We start from the raw sequence: 17,787 nt of genomic DNA on the forward strand, positions 1-17,787 counted from the left end.
ATGAATTATTGTATCTGATCATTTGAATGTTTGAAAGCAAGATTTCAATTGTGAGGTAACACAAGTCTCACCATGACACCCACACCTGATAGCACTGTCAGCCTGCCGTAATGTGATAGCTGAACTTGCCCCAGGGATGTCTGGGGCACTTGGAAATACACGACAGCAGAGGAACTCCAACAGTGCAGAGATCTCAGTTGATTTGCCAAGCTCAAGGTATGTAGCAATAAATTACAAATAACTCCCCAATGCTCGAGGCAGCCATTAGCACATATTGTCCAAAACTATTTTATTTACAAAAAAATGGCACAAAGTGACTGCACAGTCTATGCTCATGCACATTTCAATCACCTTGGATATACAACAGCCCTAACCTACCAATCTTTAATCAACACCATTCAGAAATGCTAGAGGCACGGTCATTAATTGAAATACCTCCAGGAGGGCTGCGTCAGAGTGGACAAATATTGTCCAATTAACAGACATTTAAATAGGTTTAAAGCTCGAAGGTTTCTCAAGATTAGCTGAGGGATGGGCAGCCAGCTATCCTGGTTTTCAAACATGCTATTTCCATTTTAGTGTTAACATCCACAAGGATGGTTAATTGCAATATTAAGATCAGCATTACACAGAGCATGGAAAAAGAGAGAAACAATCAGAGACTTACCCAATTTAATCTAGACTTTAAACTATCTTTACATGAATTTATGGGAAACTGGAAACTGTAAAAATGTTAAATACTCAATGGGACTGCTTCTACATGAAGTTACTATATATACATTTGTGCCTCAGTATTGTAATTGACTACTTCCTACTTTTACATCAAAATCCTAGTCATCAGTGCACGTTTATAGTTTATGAAATCTCAGGCTGGTCCTCAGTTTGCGTTTAAAGGACTTTCTTGCAGCAACAGCTTGGCACTGTAGTTATCTAAGCTGTCAGTCATGATGTAATGGTACAAGGAAAAAAGCTAAAACACAGGAATAAATAGCAAGAAAGAGGAATGACAAGAGTTTTATGCATTCTTCATGAGGTCTCAGACAGCCAGTTTGCTAGCAACAAGAGAAGGTTTTCTCTGAGGCAGGTCTTGTGGGGTGGGAATATGTTCCCCAGTCACTTGGTTCTTGTCCGCTCCACTGTTTGGTAGCTGCTTGTTCTTGATTTTAGCTTTAGCCATATTGTAATCTCCTGAATCAAAGTACTTTGGCTGCAACATAAAACAGAATTAGTTCGCACTGAAGCAATCATTCCATTTTCAAAGCCTCAATCAAAATTACCATTAAAAGTTTAGCTCCTGACAGTCAATTTGGAAAGTCACACCATCAATTCCATTGTTGCATTGTAAAACACCCTTTTGCAATTGATTTTACAAAAAGGACGCAAATTAAAACACTAATTTCTGCCGCTGATCTAAAAGGCGCACGTGCACTTGACCCAACAAATACACAACACATTACAGATGGTGCATTATCGATCGAAACACGCGAGGGGAGAGAGAGACCAAAAGCTTTTAGATCAATTAGCTGTAAGTAAAAATTATTCAAACAAACTGGGACAGGAAAGTGTTTGGTTTTGAATGAAAAAGGGCATTATGCACAAGTGTTGTTTCATTCCCCCCCCCCCTCACCAAGTCATAATATTACTGCAGCGAGAGCATCATTGGTTGCTCTGGGTCTGGATAATGAATCACAGCAAATGGGGGAACACTTGAGAGAATTAACCACAACCTAATTGGGCCAGCACAATGGCACGGAGGTTAGCACTGCTGCCTCACAGCATCAGGGACCTGGGTTCGATTCCCAGCTTGGGTCACTGTCTGTGCGGAGTCTGCACTTTCTCCCAGTGTCTGCACGGGTTTCCTCCCACACTCCAAAAGACATGCTGGTTAGGTGCACTGGTCATGCTAAATTCTCCCTCAGTCTACCTGAACAGATGCTGGAGTGTGGTGAATAGGGGATTTTCACAGTAACTGCATTGCAGTGTTAATGTAAGCCTACTTATGACACTAATAAATATACTTAAAAACTAGGTCAATAGAAGGAAAGGTTGAGGGAAAAGCAAATACTGAGGACAGCAACAAACAATCGTGCCCAGGTCAAAATGGAGGGAAACACTTTAAAATCGAAACAGATGGAAGGGTACAAATCAAGAGCATGCAGTAAGAAAGAGCACACAGTAAGCGGATTGTCCATGGATGGAAGGAACAACTAAAACATAATTTTAAAAAATTTAAGCACTGATGATAGGACACAAAAAATGAATGCCAAATACTAAAGTTCTTTTAGGCTGCTGAGGGGAAAAATCAGTGAAATAAGAATCCAATTAAAAAGAAATACTATTGGATACATCAGCACTAAGAGGACAGTCAGAAATCTGGTAACAAAGATGAAGGAGGCAATTTTTGATGTCAAATGAGGAAATTATAAAAAACCTCAGCTCAATTTCAGGAGGTGGATGTAGAGCAGTTAGTGTAGGACATGCAAAGTCAAAAATATATTAATTTTTGAAATATTTTTTAAAAATTTAATCCAAGGAAACAAGAGAAGAGACTGACTAGCAAAATTCTATAGAAAGAAATATTTCAGAGAACTCAAGATTGTGCGCACACTCCCAGTGTCTGCATGAACTTCTTCCAAGTGCTCTGGTTTTCTCCCACAATCCAAAGATGTGTAGGTTAGGTGGATTAGCCATGGTAAATGCACAGGGTTATGGAGATAAGGTGGGCCTGCTTTTGAGAGTTAGTGCAGACTCAATAGGCTAAATGACTGTAGGGATTCAATGGTTCTGCGGCAGCAAGTGTAACACCCCAATTCAGACAATATATGGTGATAATCACAAGCCAGATAATCTTGCTTCTATTGGAAAAGGAGTAAAATAAGATGAAATTACTAAGTACATTGCTAAGTAGGTCATTCTGTAGCTCTGAGCATCCGATAAGAGAAATGGAAAAAATGCAAGTGTGGATTCATCAGGTCACGAGAGATGACTTAGTTTTGGAGTGATCAGATAAGTAAAGGTCTCAATCTTTCCTTCCCAACTGGGAGAAGTGCAAAAGGTTGCAGAGATCAAGGCAAATGAAGATAAGGTGATGAGCAATGTACTATTTCCAAAGGGCAGAGAGAAATAATCAATGGGAATGCACAAACTCAAGTTGACAAAATATATTTAGTAATTAAAATAGGGACCACAGCAAGAATCCATAAACACTATTAGCGGAATTCGTCAACTGCTTGGAAACAGGAAGGTCAACAGGTATTTTTCCTGGTTCAGATGTTTTCTAAACAGAATTTTCCCTATAGACAAAATGTCAGAACCAGGGCCATTACCTCATTGAGATGAACCATTTTAGCATTCCCCAAAAAACAGTAGCAAGTTAGAGTCAAAGAGTTTTAATTTTAGAGGCTTACAACATGGAAACAGACCCTTCAGCCCAACTTGTCCATGCCACACAGTTTTTAACCACTAAGCTAGTCCAAATTACCTGCATTTGGCCCATGTCCCTCTATACCCATGTAACTGTCTAAATGCTTCTTAAAAGACAAAATTGTACCGCCTCTACCCACTACCTCTGGCAGCTCGTCCCAGACACTCACCACCTGAGTGAAACAATTGCACCTCTGGACCCTTTTGTTGCAGGAATTAGATTGTTTGAACACAACGACCTTCCAACAAATGAGGAAGCAATTTTGCTGAAAGTCACTCAATGCCGGTAGACAGCAGACCAAGCAAAATTCTGGTAGCTCAAGAACCTACAGCCTTCAGCCATTAATTCAGATATCTGCATTGACCAAAGGTTGTGCAACAGTGAGACAGACTAGCATCAGTGGAACTCAATCCCAACTGAGGCACTGCTGGATTTTGTACACTCGAGACTCTCACTGCACATGTGCTTATATATATGGTGCTTGCAGCCCATAACATTAAAGATCAGGAACAAACTACTACTATCGTTTAAGACTTATCTAGATGAACAGACTGGGAACAGAGGGATACAAATGAATGGTCTAGTTGGGCACATGAGTGGCGCAGGCTTGGAGGGTCGAAGGGCCTGTTCCTGTGCTGTATTGTTCTTTGTACTACAAGACAGACATGCCGTCAAAGCCTTTTGCTTTGCACTTAGAATATATGCAAGAGTATGAATTTCAAATGAAATACACTTGCTAAAGGCTACAGAGCCCCCTCCTCTTCAAGACGGAAAGAACATGTGCATCGCTTGAGTCTTTTCTGAATTTAACAAGCATGGGGAACAGTTCCCTGATGCACTCTCCACAGCAATACCTCAACCAATAGACCCTTTCCCATGCAGTATTAAATGTTGCTCCTTTTAAAATTTGGTATTCTTGCCTCTGTCCTGATGAGTGCAAGATGAAAAGCTTCAACAGCACGTCTTTCTTCACATCACTAAAAGTTCAGTACCACCAAGCAACTATTACACAAGTACTTAGGCAGATCATCACAATGCTAAAACATTTAATGCGTCTTTGCAATGTGCAGATATTATACCCAAGAGTCACTAAATAATTTATAGGTTTTTATAAAAAATGTAGGGAGCAAAGAACTCCAGAATTTGGAAAGCAAAAAAAAAACAGGTGTGGTTACACCACTATTAAAAGGTTGAAAGAAACAAGAATGCAATATCTTATCTACAAGGCTAATCCGTGTTCCTTGCGAAACGGCACTGCAAATCCTGGAGATTTCTCTTTTAAAAGCGACAGACATGCCGTCAAAGTTCACAAGATTCAAGTTCTCAATCTTAGTTTAGCAGATTTGCATTTAGATTTTTTTTTTGGCTATTCATTCATGGAATGTGGGCATCACTGGCTGGACAAACACATTGCCCATCCCAAATTGCCCTCAAATCGAGTGGCTTGCTAGGCCATTTCAGAGGTCATTAGAGTCAACCAGATTGGTGTGGATCAGGAGTCACACGTAGGCCAGACCAGGTAAGGATGGCAGTTTTGTCCTTCCCTAAAGGATATTGGTGAACCTTTTTGGTTCATGGTTTTTAAAGATGGTTTTTAAAGATCAACAATATTTCAGGGTCATCATTACACTTTCAATTCCAAATTTTTATTGAATTCAAAACCAGGTCCCCAGAGCATTAGCCCAAATTTCTGGGTTACTAGTCCAATGACAATAACACACTGCCACCACCTCCTCAGATCTGCTTACTACATTGTCAATTAGATTTAATGAACTTAAACTTGAATAACCATATGACTTTAAAGACATTTGGATAAAATGGGTATACATACAGCAGTATACATAAAAATATCCAACTAATCATATATCTAACATACAAAAACATACAACTCAGATCATAATCCAAGAACAACCACAGGGTTCACAGATGTCAGAAATTATTTCTTACAAATACTTACATCCTTCTGTAGACGTTTCCTCAAAAACTCTGACCCACCAGGCTTCTGCCCCAACTTCGGATACTTCAACTTCAGTTTTGCTTCCTCAGCCTTTTCAGGACTGATCACTGTGTCATCCATTTCCTGAAAAGCAAACAGAAATAAAACAACTTCAGTGAACAGTATCTAGTTCAAACACCATTGGAACTCTTATGGTAACTCCTCAAAATCACCATCTCTAACACAAAATTTCATTATGTCTCATCGCCACCTACTGCAGCACACCATCAGCAATTAAAATATGTTTGGACACTGGAGAATGGCCCCTGTTGAATGAATTCCAGTTGACAAAATAATCTCCGACAGAGAAAACAGAAAAATAACCACAATTCAGAAGAAAATGTCCAGCCCCCCACCCCAAACTAACTGAATTAAAAGATCTGATGAATCAAACTCTGGACTTAGTTTTGTTTCGGAGTGAGAAAGAAAGCGAGTGCATATATAAACCATTTCAGCTTTCCTCCTTGTCCCTGACTGACCGTGTACCATCTGATTCTACAGCCATTACCAAGACATCAGGTCTATTGAGAAGGATCGCAATACAACTTCATGTTCTACTTCTTTATGAAACCCACTAATAAAAGGGACCTGTTAGCCAAGTTAGCTAGGCAGCTAGCATATGGATCAGATTAGTGCCAACATGAGGTTTAAGCCCCGAGGTAAACCAGAGGCCTGCCTCCTCTTTGCATTGCCCCATAGTTTAAAAAACGTCATAGGAACATTACAGCGCATGAGGCCATTCAGCTCATCTTGTCTGCACTGGCTCTCCCCATAATCCTGCGCAGTTTTCAGATAACAGCCAACTTCCCTTACACATGCTTTACTTGAACCTGAACATGCTTTTTGTTGCCAATTACTTTAAATTTCATGGCATAAAGTCACAGTTTTGTGACCCTGGAATTGGAGATTCTATCAAGAAAAAGAGAAGAGGACCTCAAGAAACTGGTCTCATCATCCTGCACCTTAGTTGGAGAAAGACAGCGAGCTTCCTTATTCTGGTCAGTGCTGCATGTTGCCTACAAAACGGAGTCAGTTTGCAGATGGATGGGAACAAGGCAGTCTTGTTAAGAATGCCCACATCGACAGTGGTCGCCGTTGTACTGCAGCACTAGTTTGAGTTTGAAGTTTCACTTTAAAACCCAGAGGTGGCAGTACATTCAGCAACAACTGAGGTGAGCAATTAATTCCACTGCTACCAAACTGATTTTAGGAAGTTCACAGAAGTACAGAAAAACATGTTATGCTCCACTGCTCAAAAATTATAGTTTAATTCATACAACCAAATTATGAGTAGGTTCACATGTTGAAACAAATTGAAAATTTAAATAGGTGCCTAGCTTGAATATTTTGCAAAGCAAGTGGCCCAAGTATCAAATTTGAATTAATATGGTGCAATGCAATCTATCCACGAAGAGAGAACAAATTAAGGGTTTAAAGGCACTTACTCAGACTGGTCGAAGGCAAGAAGCTGTTTTCTATAGGGCTGAACCCACTATCAATTTCATAAATATACTTCTGCTTTGAAGGCAAATCATTGTTAAATATCACAGACATCAAATCTGGGGAGGGTGTAACTAAAACCAAGGAGGATTGCGACAAAGTACAAGACAAAAACTGGGAAATGGCTCTGTAAATGACAAATTAATAGCGAGGTGGTATTTTGGTTGGGGAATAAAGAGGCCATCTTAGCCTGAAAAATAATAGTTTAGTTATTTTTGGAGACAATTAATTGGCACTTGGAAAATATGGGTTAAGTGGAAGTCAACACTGATATGTTAAAGGCAAACTGTGTTTGACCAACTTGGAGTTCTTTGATGAAGTAACAGAGAGGGGTTGATGAACGTATTGTGGTTTACGTATATGGAGCTCAAAAGATAATTTAATGAGGCATGGCAGTATAGTGGTTATGTTACTAACTAGTAATCTAGTGGCCTGAACGAATTAGTTTAAATTCCACTCTGGTAACTGGCAAATTCAAATTCCATCTATTAAAAATCTGGAATAAAAAGCGACCAGAAGTCATCATGGCCATGAATTTACTGGATCGTCATAAAAAAACCCTGGTTCACTGATGTCCAAGGGTTGGAAATTGCCATCCTTGCCCAGTCTCGCCCGTGTGCGACTCCAGATCCACAAAACTACACAGCATAACTGCTTAGCACCAGCTTCAAGGGCAATAAATACTGCCCTTACCAGCAAGCTTACCTCCCGTGAAAGAAAGAGACTTGTGAGCAATATCGAAACTCAAGGGAATAAAGGGGCAGCAGCTGCATAATTGTGAAACTGGCTAAGGGACAGAAAGCGAGGAACAATGGTTTTCCTGGAACGAAGGGAAGTGTGCAGCAGTGTCGCCCAGGGGTCAGTGTTGGGATCAAGTATGTAGACAACAAAACGGTAGTCAACTGTGAGGATATAATGACTTCAAAAAGACAAGGCGTGGAACTTGCATCATCCCCGTGGCGTGTTTGGTGGAAGGGGGCACATCTCATCAGGCAGGAGGAGCCCTGCCAGTCCCACCACTGTCCTAATGGAATCCAGTGGCTGGAAGGCCTGCGACAGTCTTTCCTCCCTGCTGCTAATTAAGGCCCTCAATTCTGCCATTAATGCCCACTGAAGGGCCTTGTCCTGCCACACAGGAGGCAGGAAAAGCAAGCCATCGAAGCTGCTTGCGGGCTCCCCGGAGGGATCCCTCATTCAAAGGCAATCAATGTCTGATCTAGGGACCATCCATCGGGGTGAGGGGACCACAGAGCCAATCCCCACGCTTGCTGTCAAACCCTCCTTGCAATCCACCCCCCCCTCTCCCCCTGCCATCGCTCACCTGTGCCTGAGTCAGAGGTTTACAGCATTGAAACAGGTCCTTCGGCCCAACTTGTCCATGCCGCCCTTTTTTTTAAACCCCTAAGCTAGTCCCAATTGCCCGCAGTTGGCCCATATCCTCTATACCCATCTTACCCATGTAATTGTCTAACCTCTTTTTAAAAGACGAAAAACAATTGTACCCACTCCAATGACCTGGATCTATGAAGGCTTGCCACTGCCAAGTTAACTGCCTTACTGGTACTTCATTCAGCAGGCCACGCAGGGCTCTTCAGACAAGACCCCCTTGACTGCCATCATTAAATACTGCCCAAGCAGACAAGTAAACCAGGCAGATGAAATTTAACAAGTGCAAAGCGATTCATTTTGGTGGGAACGATGAGACGACAATATAAATGAAATGGTACAATTTTAAAGAGAAATAGAGGCCTGGGAAAAAGTTCAGAAGCCTCTTAAAAAGGAAGACTAGCTGGAATACGGCGTTTAATTTTGCACATCCTGCTTTAAGAAGGATGTCAAAAACAGTGAAGGAGATTTAATAGAATTGTACCAGGAATGAAAGACTGGTTACTCAGATTAGAGAAACTGGGACTGCGCTTCTTATAACAGGAAAGGAGGCGAGATTTGATAGACATGTTCAACATCATGAAGCATTTGCGAGTAAAAGTTGTTGTTTCCAGAGGCAGAAGGGTCAGAGGACACAGATTTGATTTGTCAAAGAAATCTGAGGCAATACGAGGCTAAATTAATAAATTCTCAATGTGAGCAACACCAGTAAGGCCAGTATTTATTGCTCATCCCTAGTTGTCCTCTTTTCAGGTCAAACCAAACCAAGTAAACAAACTCAGATTAAATCAGGACAAAGTAAAAGGGGCAGCTCCCCAAAAAGGAGGGCTACAAGACAGTGGAGGCGAGTCTGCTCCAACTGCTGAAAGTCCACGAGGTTACCTGTGGCTCCATGGGGAGCTCCAGGATTTTGACACAACAATAAAGGAACTGCAAATCCAACCCGAGTGAGGAGAGCATGTGACAGAGGCAATAGTGTTTACACAAACATGCTTCTTTGGCATTCTAGGGAGTGGAGGTCACAGGTTTGAGATGCTGCTGAAGAAACATTTCCTGCACTGCTTCTTGGGACCAACAGTGCCAGATGGACTTTCAGCAGTTGGAGCAGACTCACCTCCACCGTCTTGAAGATGACCAGGGATGAGCAACAAATATTGGCCTTACTGGTGTTGCTCACACTGAGAATTTATTAATTTAGCCTCATATTGCTTCGGATTCGTTTTACAAATTCCTTAAATGTGTGTCCTGTGGCATCAACCCAGTAATATAGAAATCTGCCCAGGTATGCCCTGTCCATAAAAAATGACAGAACCAACCTGGCCAGTTACCAGTCCATCCTTGATCATCAACAAAGGTGATGGAAGGGGTCACTAACAGCATGATCAAATGGCACTTAATCAGAAATAACTTGCTCATTGACACGGTTTGGATTCTGCCACGCCATTCAGCTTCTGATTTCATTACAGCCCTAGTTCAAACATGGGCAAAAGAAATTAATCCCAGGGTTGAAATGTGTGACTGCCCTTGACATAAGGCTGCATTTGAACAAGTGGGACATCAAGAAGCCTGAGCAAAACTGAAGTCAATGAGAACTGGAGGAAAACTCTTCACTGGTTGGAGTCATACCTAGCACAAAGGAAGATGGTTGTAGTTGTTGGGAGGTGAATCATCTCAGTGCCAGGCCACCACTGCAGGAATTCCTCAGAGAATCCTAAGCCCAACCATCTTCAGCTACTTCATCAATGTCCATCCCTCCAGTCAGAGGTGGAGGTATTCGCTGATGGTTACACAATGTTTAGAACTCTTAATGACTCCTCAGATGCTAAAGCAGTCCATGCTCATATGTACCAAGACATGGACGACATTCAGGCTTGGGCTGATGAGCAGCAAGTAACATTCATGCCACAAAAGTGCCAGGCAATGACCATCTCCAACAAGAAAGCATCTAACCTTGACATTCAATGGCATTACCATCACTGAATCCCCCACTACCAACTTCCTGACAGTTACCAGAAACTGAACTGGCCATATAAATACCGTGGTTACAAGATACCAGGAACCTTAAAGATTAACTCACCAGAGCCTGTCTACCATTTACAAGGCACAAATCAGGATCGAGATGAAATTCTCTCCTCTTGTCTGGATAGAATCATAGAATCCTTACAGTGCAGGAGGAGGCCATTTGGCCCATTGAGTCTGTACCAATCACAATCCCACCCAGGCCCTATCCCCATAATACCATGCATTTACCCAAGCTAGTCCCCCTGACACCAAGGGGCAATTTAGCATGGGCAATCCATCTACTCTGCACATCTTTGGACTGTGGGAGGAAACTGGAGCACCCAGAGGAAACCCACGCAGACACAGGGAGAATGTGCAAACTCTACACAGACAGCGACCCAAGCCGAGAATCGAACGCAGGTCCCTTGCACTGAGTCAGTAGTGCTAACCACTGTGCCACCCTGGCAGTGCAGTTCAATCAACACAAGCAGCTCAACACTACTCAGACAAAGCAGCCTGCTTGAATTTGGCACAGCAATCACCACCTCTAACATCCACTCCCTGCACCAGTGACAGCAGTGTTTACTATCTACAAGATGCAATGCAGCAACTCACCAAGACTCCTTCAACGACACCTTCCAAACCTGCAACATCTACCAACTAGAAGGACGAGGGCAGTAAACATATGGGAACACCATCACCTGCAAGCAACCCCCCCCCCGCCTCCCCCTCCTCCTCCAAGCCACACGCCACCCTGATTTGGCACTATATTAACATTTCTTCACTGTCACTGGGTCAAAGTCCTGGAATTCCCTCCCCAACTGCACTGTTTCCTACAACGCATGGACTGCAGTGGTACAAGGCGACAGCTCACCACCACAAGAGTACCTCAAAACGCACTGACTTGCACTTTGTAAATGGTAGAAAAGCTTTGGCGTCAGGGTGAACTACTCACCATAGAATATCCAGTTATTAAAAAAGCAACCCACTCATCCTCAGGATATTGACAGTGGGGAATCTAGCAATGGCAATGTCACTGAACGGCAAGAGTATTAGTTTTGCTCTCAAGTTGGAGATGGCCACTGCCTGGCATTTGTACAGCATAAATATTACTTGCCACTTATCAGCCCAAGCCTAGATGCGTACGTCCTGCATAACTGACTGCTTCATTATCTGAGGAATTGCTGAACACTGCAATTATCAGCCAACAGCCCCATCTCTGACCTTGAGGGAGGGAACATCATTGATTGAAGCAGCTGAAAATAATTACACCCGGGACTCTGTCCCGAAATGTCATGCAGTAAAATTCTGGAGCTGAGATGATTGGCCTACAACCATTTCCCTTTGTGCCTGGTATGACACCGGCCCCTGGCAGCATGCCCTCTTATGACCTGGTATGACACCAGCCACTGGAGGCATGTGCCTTATGACCATCAACTTCAGTTTTGCTAGGACTTCCTGCTATCATACTGAGTCACCTCACCACTTCATCACATTCAGCCCATGGATGTATTACAACCTGAAGCGGAGAGGCTCTGTCAGAAACAAAACAAAAAGCATTGATGAGCGGGTTATTGGGGAACCATTAGATCGCACTGCCTGACAAGGCCTTCGAACATTTCACTAATAATTGGGAGAGAGGAGACCAATGGGGCAGCAACTAGTTGAATTTGACCTGCTCTTTACAAGTGGACCAAAAATACATAATAATCTTTAATTACCAGCATAGACGATGGTAAAAAAACAGAACCCAATAAAAAACCCACATGTTCCTTGCAGTAAAAAGGCACCTGATAACAGAACACAGATGTTTGGGCACATTGTACAGTATCAATGCACCAGCAAAAATCAGCTCAGCAGATAGAGTAAACTTAAATTAAAAAGTAAACCAACACGTATGCAAGCCTGCATGTTGATGCTTCCATTTCATTCCCCTTTCTCCCACCCACCCTCATTCACCTTCCAGTTGGGGATTGGATCAATTGTGCTGCAGAGAGTTAGATGGACGCAGTAGCACTGGAGCAACATTAGATGGTCAGTGGGTTAACTCCAGGTTAGTGGCATCACAGGGGCACAGAGCATTCTCCCCAGGGCATGGGAGGTGCACTTATCAGAATATTGACTCTGGGGTAAAGCTGGGTTCAGCACTGGTCCTATCCCTCCCCACCCCTTTTTTCTCATTTCCCCCCCCCCTCCTCCCACATTTCCCCCCCCCTCCTCCCACATTTCCCCCCCCCTTCTCTTCCCCCTCCCACATTTCCTCCCTTCTCTCCCCCCCTCCCACACCCTTCTCTTCCCCCCCCATCACATTTCCTCCCCCTTCCCACATTTCCTCCCCCTTCACATTCCCTCCCTTCTCCAGAGGAGCTGCAGTGGCCAGTTGGTGCAGTGCTGCTTCTTGCTGCAGCAGCATGGAGCAGGCGGCGGCACTGCAGCCTCTCCCTCCCGGCTCAGTCAGGCCTCTCCCAGGCCAGAGTCCAGACTCCAATACCAGGCGATGGCCGCCCTCTGGGGCTGGGCCTGAAGGCGCCGGGACCGCTGCTCGTGCTGCGGCCCCGCTCTCACTCTCCTCCTCCTTACCTGCCGCTCTTCAGCCGAAGGTTCCTGGGGCCGCCTCACCGCCTCGTTTCTGGATGACATCGCCGCCAGCTCAGTCACACGGTCTGAGCGAGACCGTATCCCTCCACACCTGCCCTCCCGCGCACGCGCACTGCGTTACCCAGCCCCGGACCCGCCCACATTTATAACGTCATCCTGTTCTAGAAAATACCCTGTTTTTGTTTAAACCGGCCTTTTATTTTCTGAACCTCCGTTAAAATATACTTTCTTTCAGATGCATTCCTCTTGAAAAGGTTCTTGTTTATTCTTTATCTCAGATTAATACTTTATTTATTCCTCTCGGTGACGTCATGCACATTGCATTCTGGGAGTTGTAGTTTTCCCCCATCCCATTCAGTTATTGATTTGATTTGATTTATTATTGTCACATGTATTGGCATGCAGTGAAAAGTATTGTTTCTTGCACGTTATACAGACAAAGCATACCGTTCATAGAGTGCATAGGGGAGGAGGAAAGGAGAGGGTGCAGAATATAGAGTTACAGTTGGTTGGAAATATTCAGCAGATCATGTAGGGTGTGAGGAGAAGGGAACAGAGTTAATTAGCAGGATTTTACATTCTTGCTCATCCCAAAACTGTAAAATCCTGCCCGAGGTCAACAGACTTTTCCACAGTCCGCCCCTCGCTCCCTCCGATTTCATAGAATCCCTACAGAGCAGAAGGAGGCCATTCAGCCCATCTAGTCTGCGTCGACTCTCCTGACATCTCAAACAGGCCCACCTCGTGCCCTTTCCCTGTAACCCCATTCATTTACCCCACGAATCCCCCTAACCTACATGTCTTTGGGCACTAAGGGGCAATTTAGCATGGCCAATCCACCTAACCTACACATCTTTCGGACTGTGGGAGGAAACCGGAGCACCCGGAGGAAACCCACTCAGACACGGGGAGAACATGCAAGCTCCACACAAACAGTGACCCAAGGCCAGAATTGAACCTGGGTCCCTGCAGCTGTGAGGCAGCAGTGCTAACCGATTGTGCCACCACGTCGCCCTTCCTTGGTGAGTGGGACGGTAAAATTCCGGCCAATGTTTCAGGGCAATGATCTTTAATCTGAAGTGGAAAAAGTTTGAGAAGCAACAGGTTTTGATCAATACAGGGGCTAAGGAAAAAGGAGAAAGGATCAAAAGGGAAGGTCTGTGAAAGGGTGGAGTGCAGGAGAGATTAAAGGAGGTGGTACAAGGTGATGGGAATGGAGCAAGTAAAGAAACATATAGATAGATCTCGAGGTGCGAATGCGGATAATGGATTCATCACCAAAAGCCAGGGTGATCCACTCTGTGGGGAGAAAATTAAGGGACACTTTGACGTGGGGGAACCATTCAAGTGGGTAGGGGTTGCTAGAGACCCTATGAAAGCAGAAAGGGACGCTGGGAACTTGTGCAGATCTGAAATACAGGGGAAAATGTATACAGTGAATATTACATGTATCACAATTGTATGGAAGCACCCAAGAATGCAACTTGTTCTCGGTAGATAATCTTTGCAACATTTGTAGTGACCATTTTGGAATGCCTGTAACATTTCTTTGGCTGTACTGAAGCACCTCAAGAGGGCAACATGATGTAAGTAGAGAACCTGAACATTTTGAAATGTTTGTAATGTTCTTTCAGATAATTTATGAATAAAGTATATTTTTGCAAAAGGAATCTGAACAGAGATGTAAAGAAAAACAGCATCCCAGCATCATACAACCTGGGACATGGAATGAGCCCATTAAATCCGAGATAGTTGGTAATCCTGCCACTAGCTGCTGTCCAAAAAAAAGGTCAGTAAACTCAATGTTGAACCTAGAAGACTATAAAATGCTTACACAAAAAATGAGCCTGCAGTTCCTCAAACTTTCCATTGAGCTTCATTGGAACGGTGCATGAAACCAAGGATGGAGAGGCAAGAGATGGAGTGAGGCATCGAATTACAATTCTGGGCAGCAGTGAATTCAGGGTCATGCTTGCAGGTGGAGCAAAGGTGTTTGCTCTCCCTGGTGCGGAGGAGACCACATCATGAGCAGCCAATATGGTATACCAAGTTGAAAGAAGGACAAGTAAATTACTGAAATGACTGCTCCACCTATGGGGAGGTGATGGCCTAGTGGTATTATTGCTGGACTATTAATCCAGAAACTCAGCTAATGTTCTGGGGACCTGGGTTCGAATCCCACCAACGACAGATGGTGGAATTTGAATTCAATAAAAATATCTGGAATTATGAATCTACTGATGACCATGAAACCATTGTCAATTGTCAGGAAAAACCCATCTGGTTCATTATTGTCCTTTAGGGAAGGAAATCTAGTTGTCCTTACCTAGTCTGGCCTACATGTGACTCCAGAGCCACAGCAATGTGGTTGACTCTCAACTGTCCTCGGGCAACTAGGGATAGGCAATAAATGCTGGCCAGCCTGTGACGCCCACGTCCCATGAATGAATAAAAACCTGGAAGGAATGTTTGGGGCTCTGGATGGTGAGAAAGGACATCTGGTTGCATCTCCTACACTCTAATGGGAGGTGGCTGGGAAAGGAGGGGTTGTTTGGGGTGATGAGAGGAATGGATCAGGTTGTCACAAAGTGGTTCACTCCACAATAATTTCCAGCAGTAACCCCACTTCAACAGCATCTTCGCATACAAGCAACAATACCCGATCTTTTACCTCCTTCATTCTCAATGTCCAGGATTCTGAACATTCCTACCAAGTGCTCCGACTAAATTTCAACCATAATTCTTTCCATTTCAATACTATCCTGCTTTCCAATGCAGTGTCCTCTTTACTGGGGAGACCAAACACAGATTGTGACTGAATTTAAGAATACTGCCATACAATCTATGGCAAGCAGCCATTTTAATTCTCAGTTCATTCCCACTTTGACCTCGCTGCCTTTGTTCCTGCAGTGTTCCAAAGCAGTTCAAAGTAAAAGCAAAGTACTGTGTAAATTAGAAATATGAAATAAAAACAGAAAATTCTGTGCTCTGCAGGTCTGGCAGCAACTGGAGGGTGGTAGGGTGGTGCAGTGATTAGCACTGCTGCCTCACAGCTCCAGGGACCTGGGTTCAATTCTGACCTTGGGTGACTGTGTGGAGTTTGCACATTCTCCATGTTTGCGTGGGTTTCCTCCGGCTGCTCCGGTTTCCTCCCACAGTCCAAAGGTGTGCAGGTTAGGTGGATTGGCCATGCTAAATTCCTCCTTGGTGTTCCAAGATGTGTAGGTTAGATGGATTAGCCATGATAAATATGTGGGGTTACAGGGATAGGATGGGGGAGAGGGCTTGGGTAAGATACTCTTCCAGAGAGCTGGGTTGCAGACTCAATGGGCTGAATGGCCTCTTCTGCAGTGCAGAGATTCTATTCTATGATAAACAGCTATGTTCCTCTCTCCGCAAATACTGAGAAACCTGCTGAGTGTTTACAGAATTTTCTAGTTTTATATCGACTCAAGAACAGCTTCTTCCCTGCTGCCGTCAGACTTTTGAATGGACCTACCTCGCATTAAGTTGATCTTTCTCTACACCCTAGCTATGACTGTTACACTACATTCTGCATTCTCTCATTTCCTTCTCTATGAACCGTATGCTTTGTCTGTATAGTGTGCAAGAAACAATACTTTTCACTGTATACTAATAAATGTGACAATAATAAATCAAACCAAATCAAATCAAAAAAAAGAGTTCAAAGTAAGGGACAGCAACTGCTGAAACCCTCATTCATGCCTTTGCCAACACACTCCCAGCCAGCGTCCCATTTCTATCCTCTGTAAACCTGACTGCATCCAAAATTCTAGCTGCACATGTCCTAACTCTCACCAAGACTTGTTCACTCCTTTGCTCACTGACTTACTTTGGCTCCTGGATGAACAATGACTTGATGTGACAATTCTCATTCTTGTTTCCAAATGCCTCCATGGCCTTGACACTCTTTAAATCGGTCATCATTTCCAATCCCACAACTCTCAACAATTAGCTACGTTCCTCCGATTCTGACCGCTTGAGCATCCCAAATTTTAATTTCTTTACCATTGGTGTCTGTGCCTGCAGCTTCTTGGCTCTGGAATTCCCTTCGCAAACCTCTTCGCCTCTCGTTCCTCCTTTGTGACACTTTTTAAAACTTCCTCTTTGATCAAGTTTTTGTAATGTGGAGATGCTGGCATTGGACTGGGGTAGGCACAGTAAGAAGTCTCATTCATTGCCTGATGCAGGAACAGTGCTCCAAAAGCTCATGATTCCAAATAAACCTGTTGAACTTTAACCTGGTTTATCAAGTTTTTGGTCATCGGTTCTAACATCTTCTTTAGTGGTTCAATAAAAAACAATTGTTTTGCAATGCATCTTGGGCACTTTTCTATGAGCGAGGTGCTATATATAAATAAAGTTGTTGTAGCCATGCCTGGCTTAGAGTGCTTGTTGCACTCTTGATAAAAGGTTAATATGAGAAAAAGAATAATCACAAACATTTTCACGCTAAATTAAGATGAAATAAAATATATTTTCATGCGGATTCAGGAGAAAAAAAAATTGGTTTTCGAGTGCTTGAGGCCTAGTAAAATCTCCAAGTGTTATTTTGAGGTCTGTTGTAATATAGAAACATAGCAGTCAATTTGCGCATTGCAAGCCCCAACAATGACCAGATAATCTGTTTTTGGGGTGTTGACTGCGGGATACATATTGTCCAGAACACCAGGGATAACTCTACTGCTCTTCAAACTAGTGAAATAGGATCCTTTACATCCACTTGAGATGACAGTTGAGGGAGACTCCTCAAAATCTACTTCTTTTGACTAAGCTTTTGGCCATCTGCCTCAATATCACCTTATGTGACTTGGTGTCTAATTTTACCTCATTATAATCCTTGAAATGCCTTGGAATGGTT

The 17,787-nt window shown here is 43.4% G+C and overlaps 1 protein-coding gene across 1 annotated transcript; it reads right to left on the reverse strand.

Moving 5' to 3' along the window:
• Positions 1-272: 272 nt before the first annotated feature.
• On the reverse strand, positions 273-13,018 carry LOC144511251 (cAMP-regulated phosphoprotein 19-like). Its single transcript, XM_078241371.1, has 3 exons — positions 12,888-13,018; positions 5,382-5,504; positions 273-1,207 (listed from the first exon to the last, which is right to left on the reverse strand). The coding sequence occupies exons 1-3, from the start codon at positions 12,945-12,947 to the stop codon at positions 1,037-1,039; spliced, it is 354 nt and encodes a 117-aa protein (XP_078097497.1). The 5' UTR covers positions 12,948-13,018; the 3' UTR covers positions 273-1,036.
• Between the last annotated feature and the right edge of the window lie 4,769 nt (positions 13,019-17,787).

The sequence above is a fragment of the Mustelus asterias genome, chromosome 24, assembly GCF_964213995.1.
Source record: "Mustelus asterias chromosome 24, sMusAst1.hap1.1, whole genome shotgun sequence".
Lineage (NCBI taxonomy): Eukaryota > Metazoa > Chordata > Chondrichthyes > Carcharhiniformes > Triakidae > Mustelus > Mustelus asterias.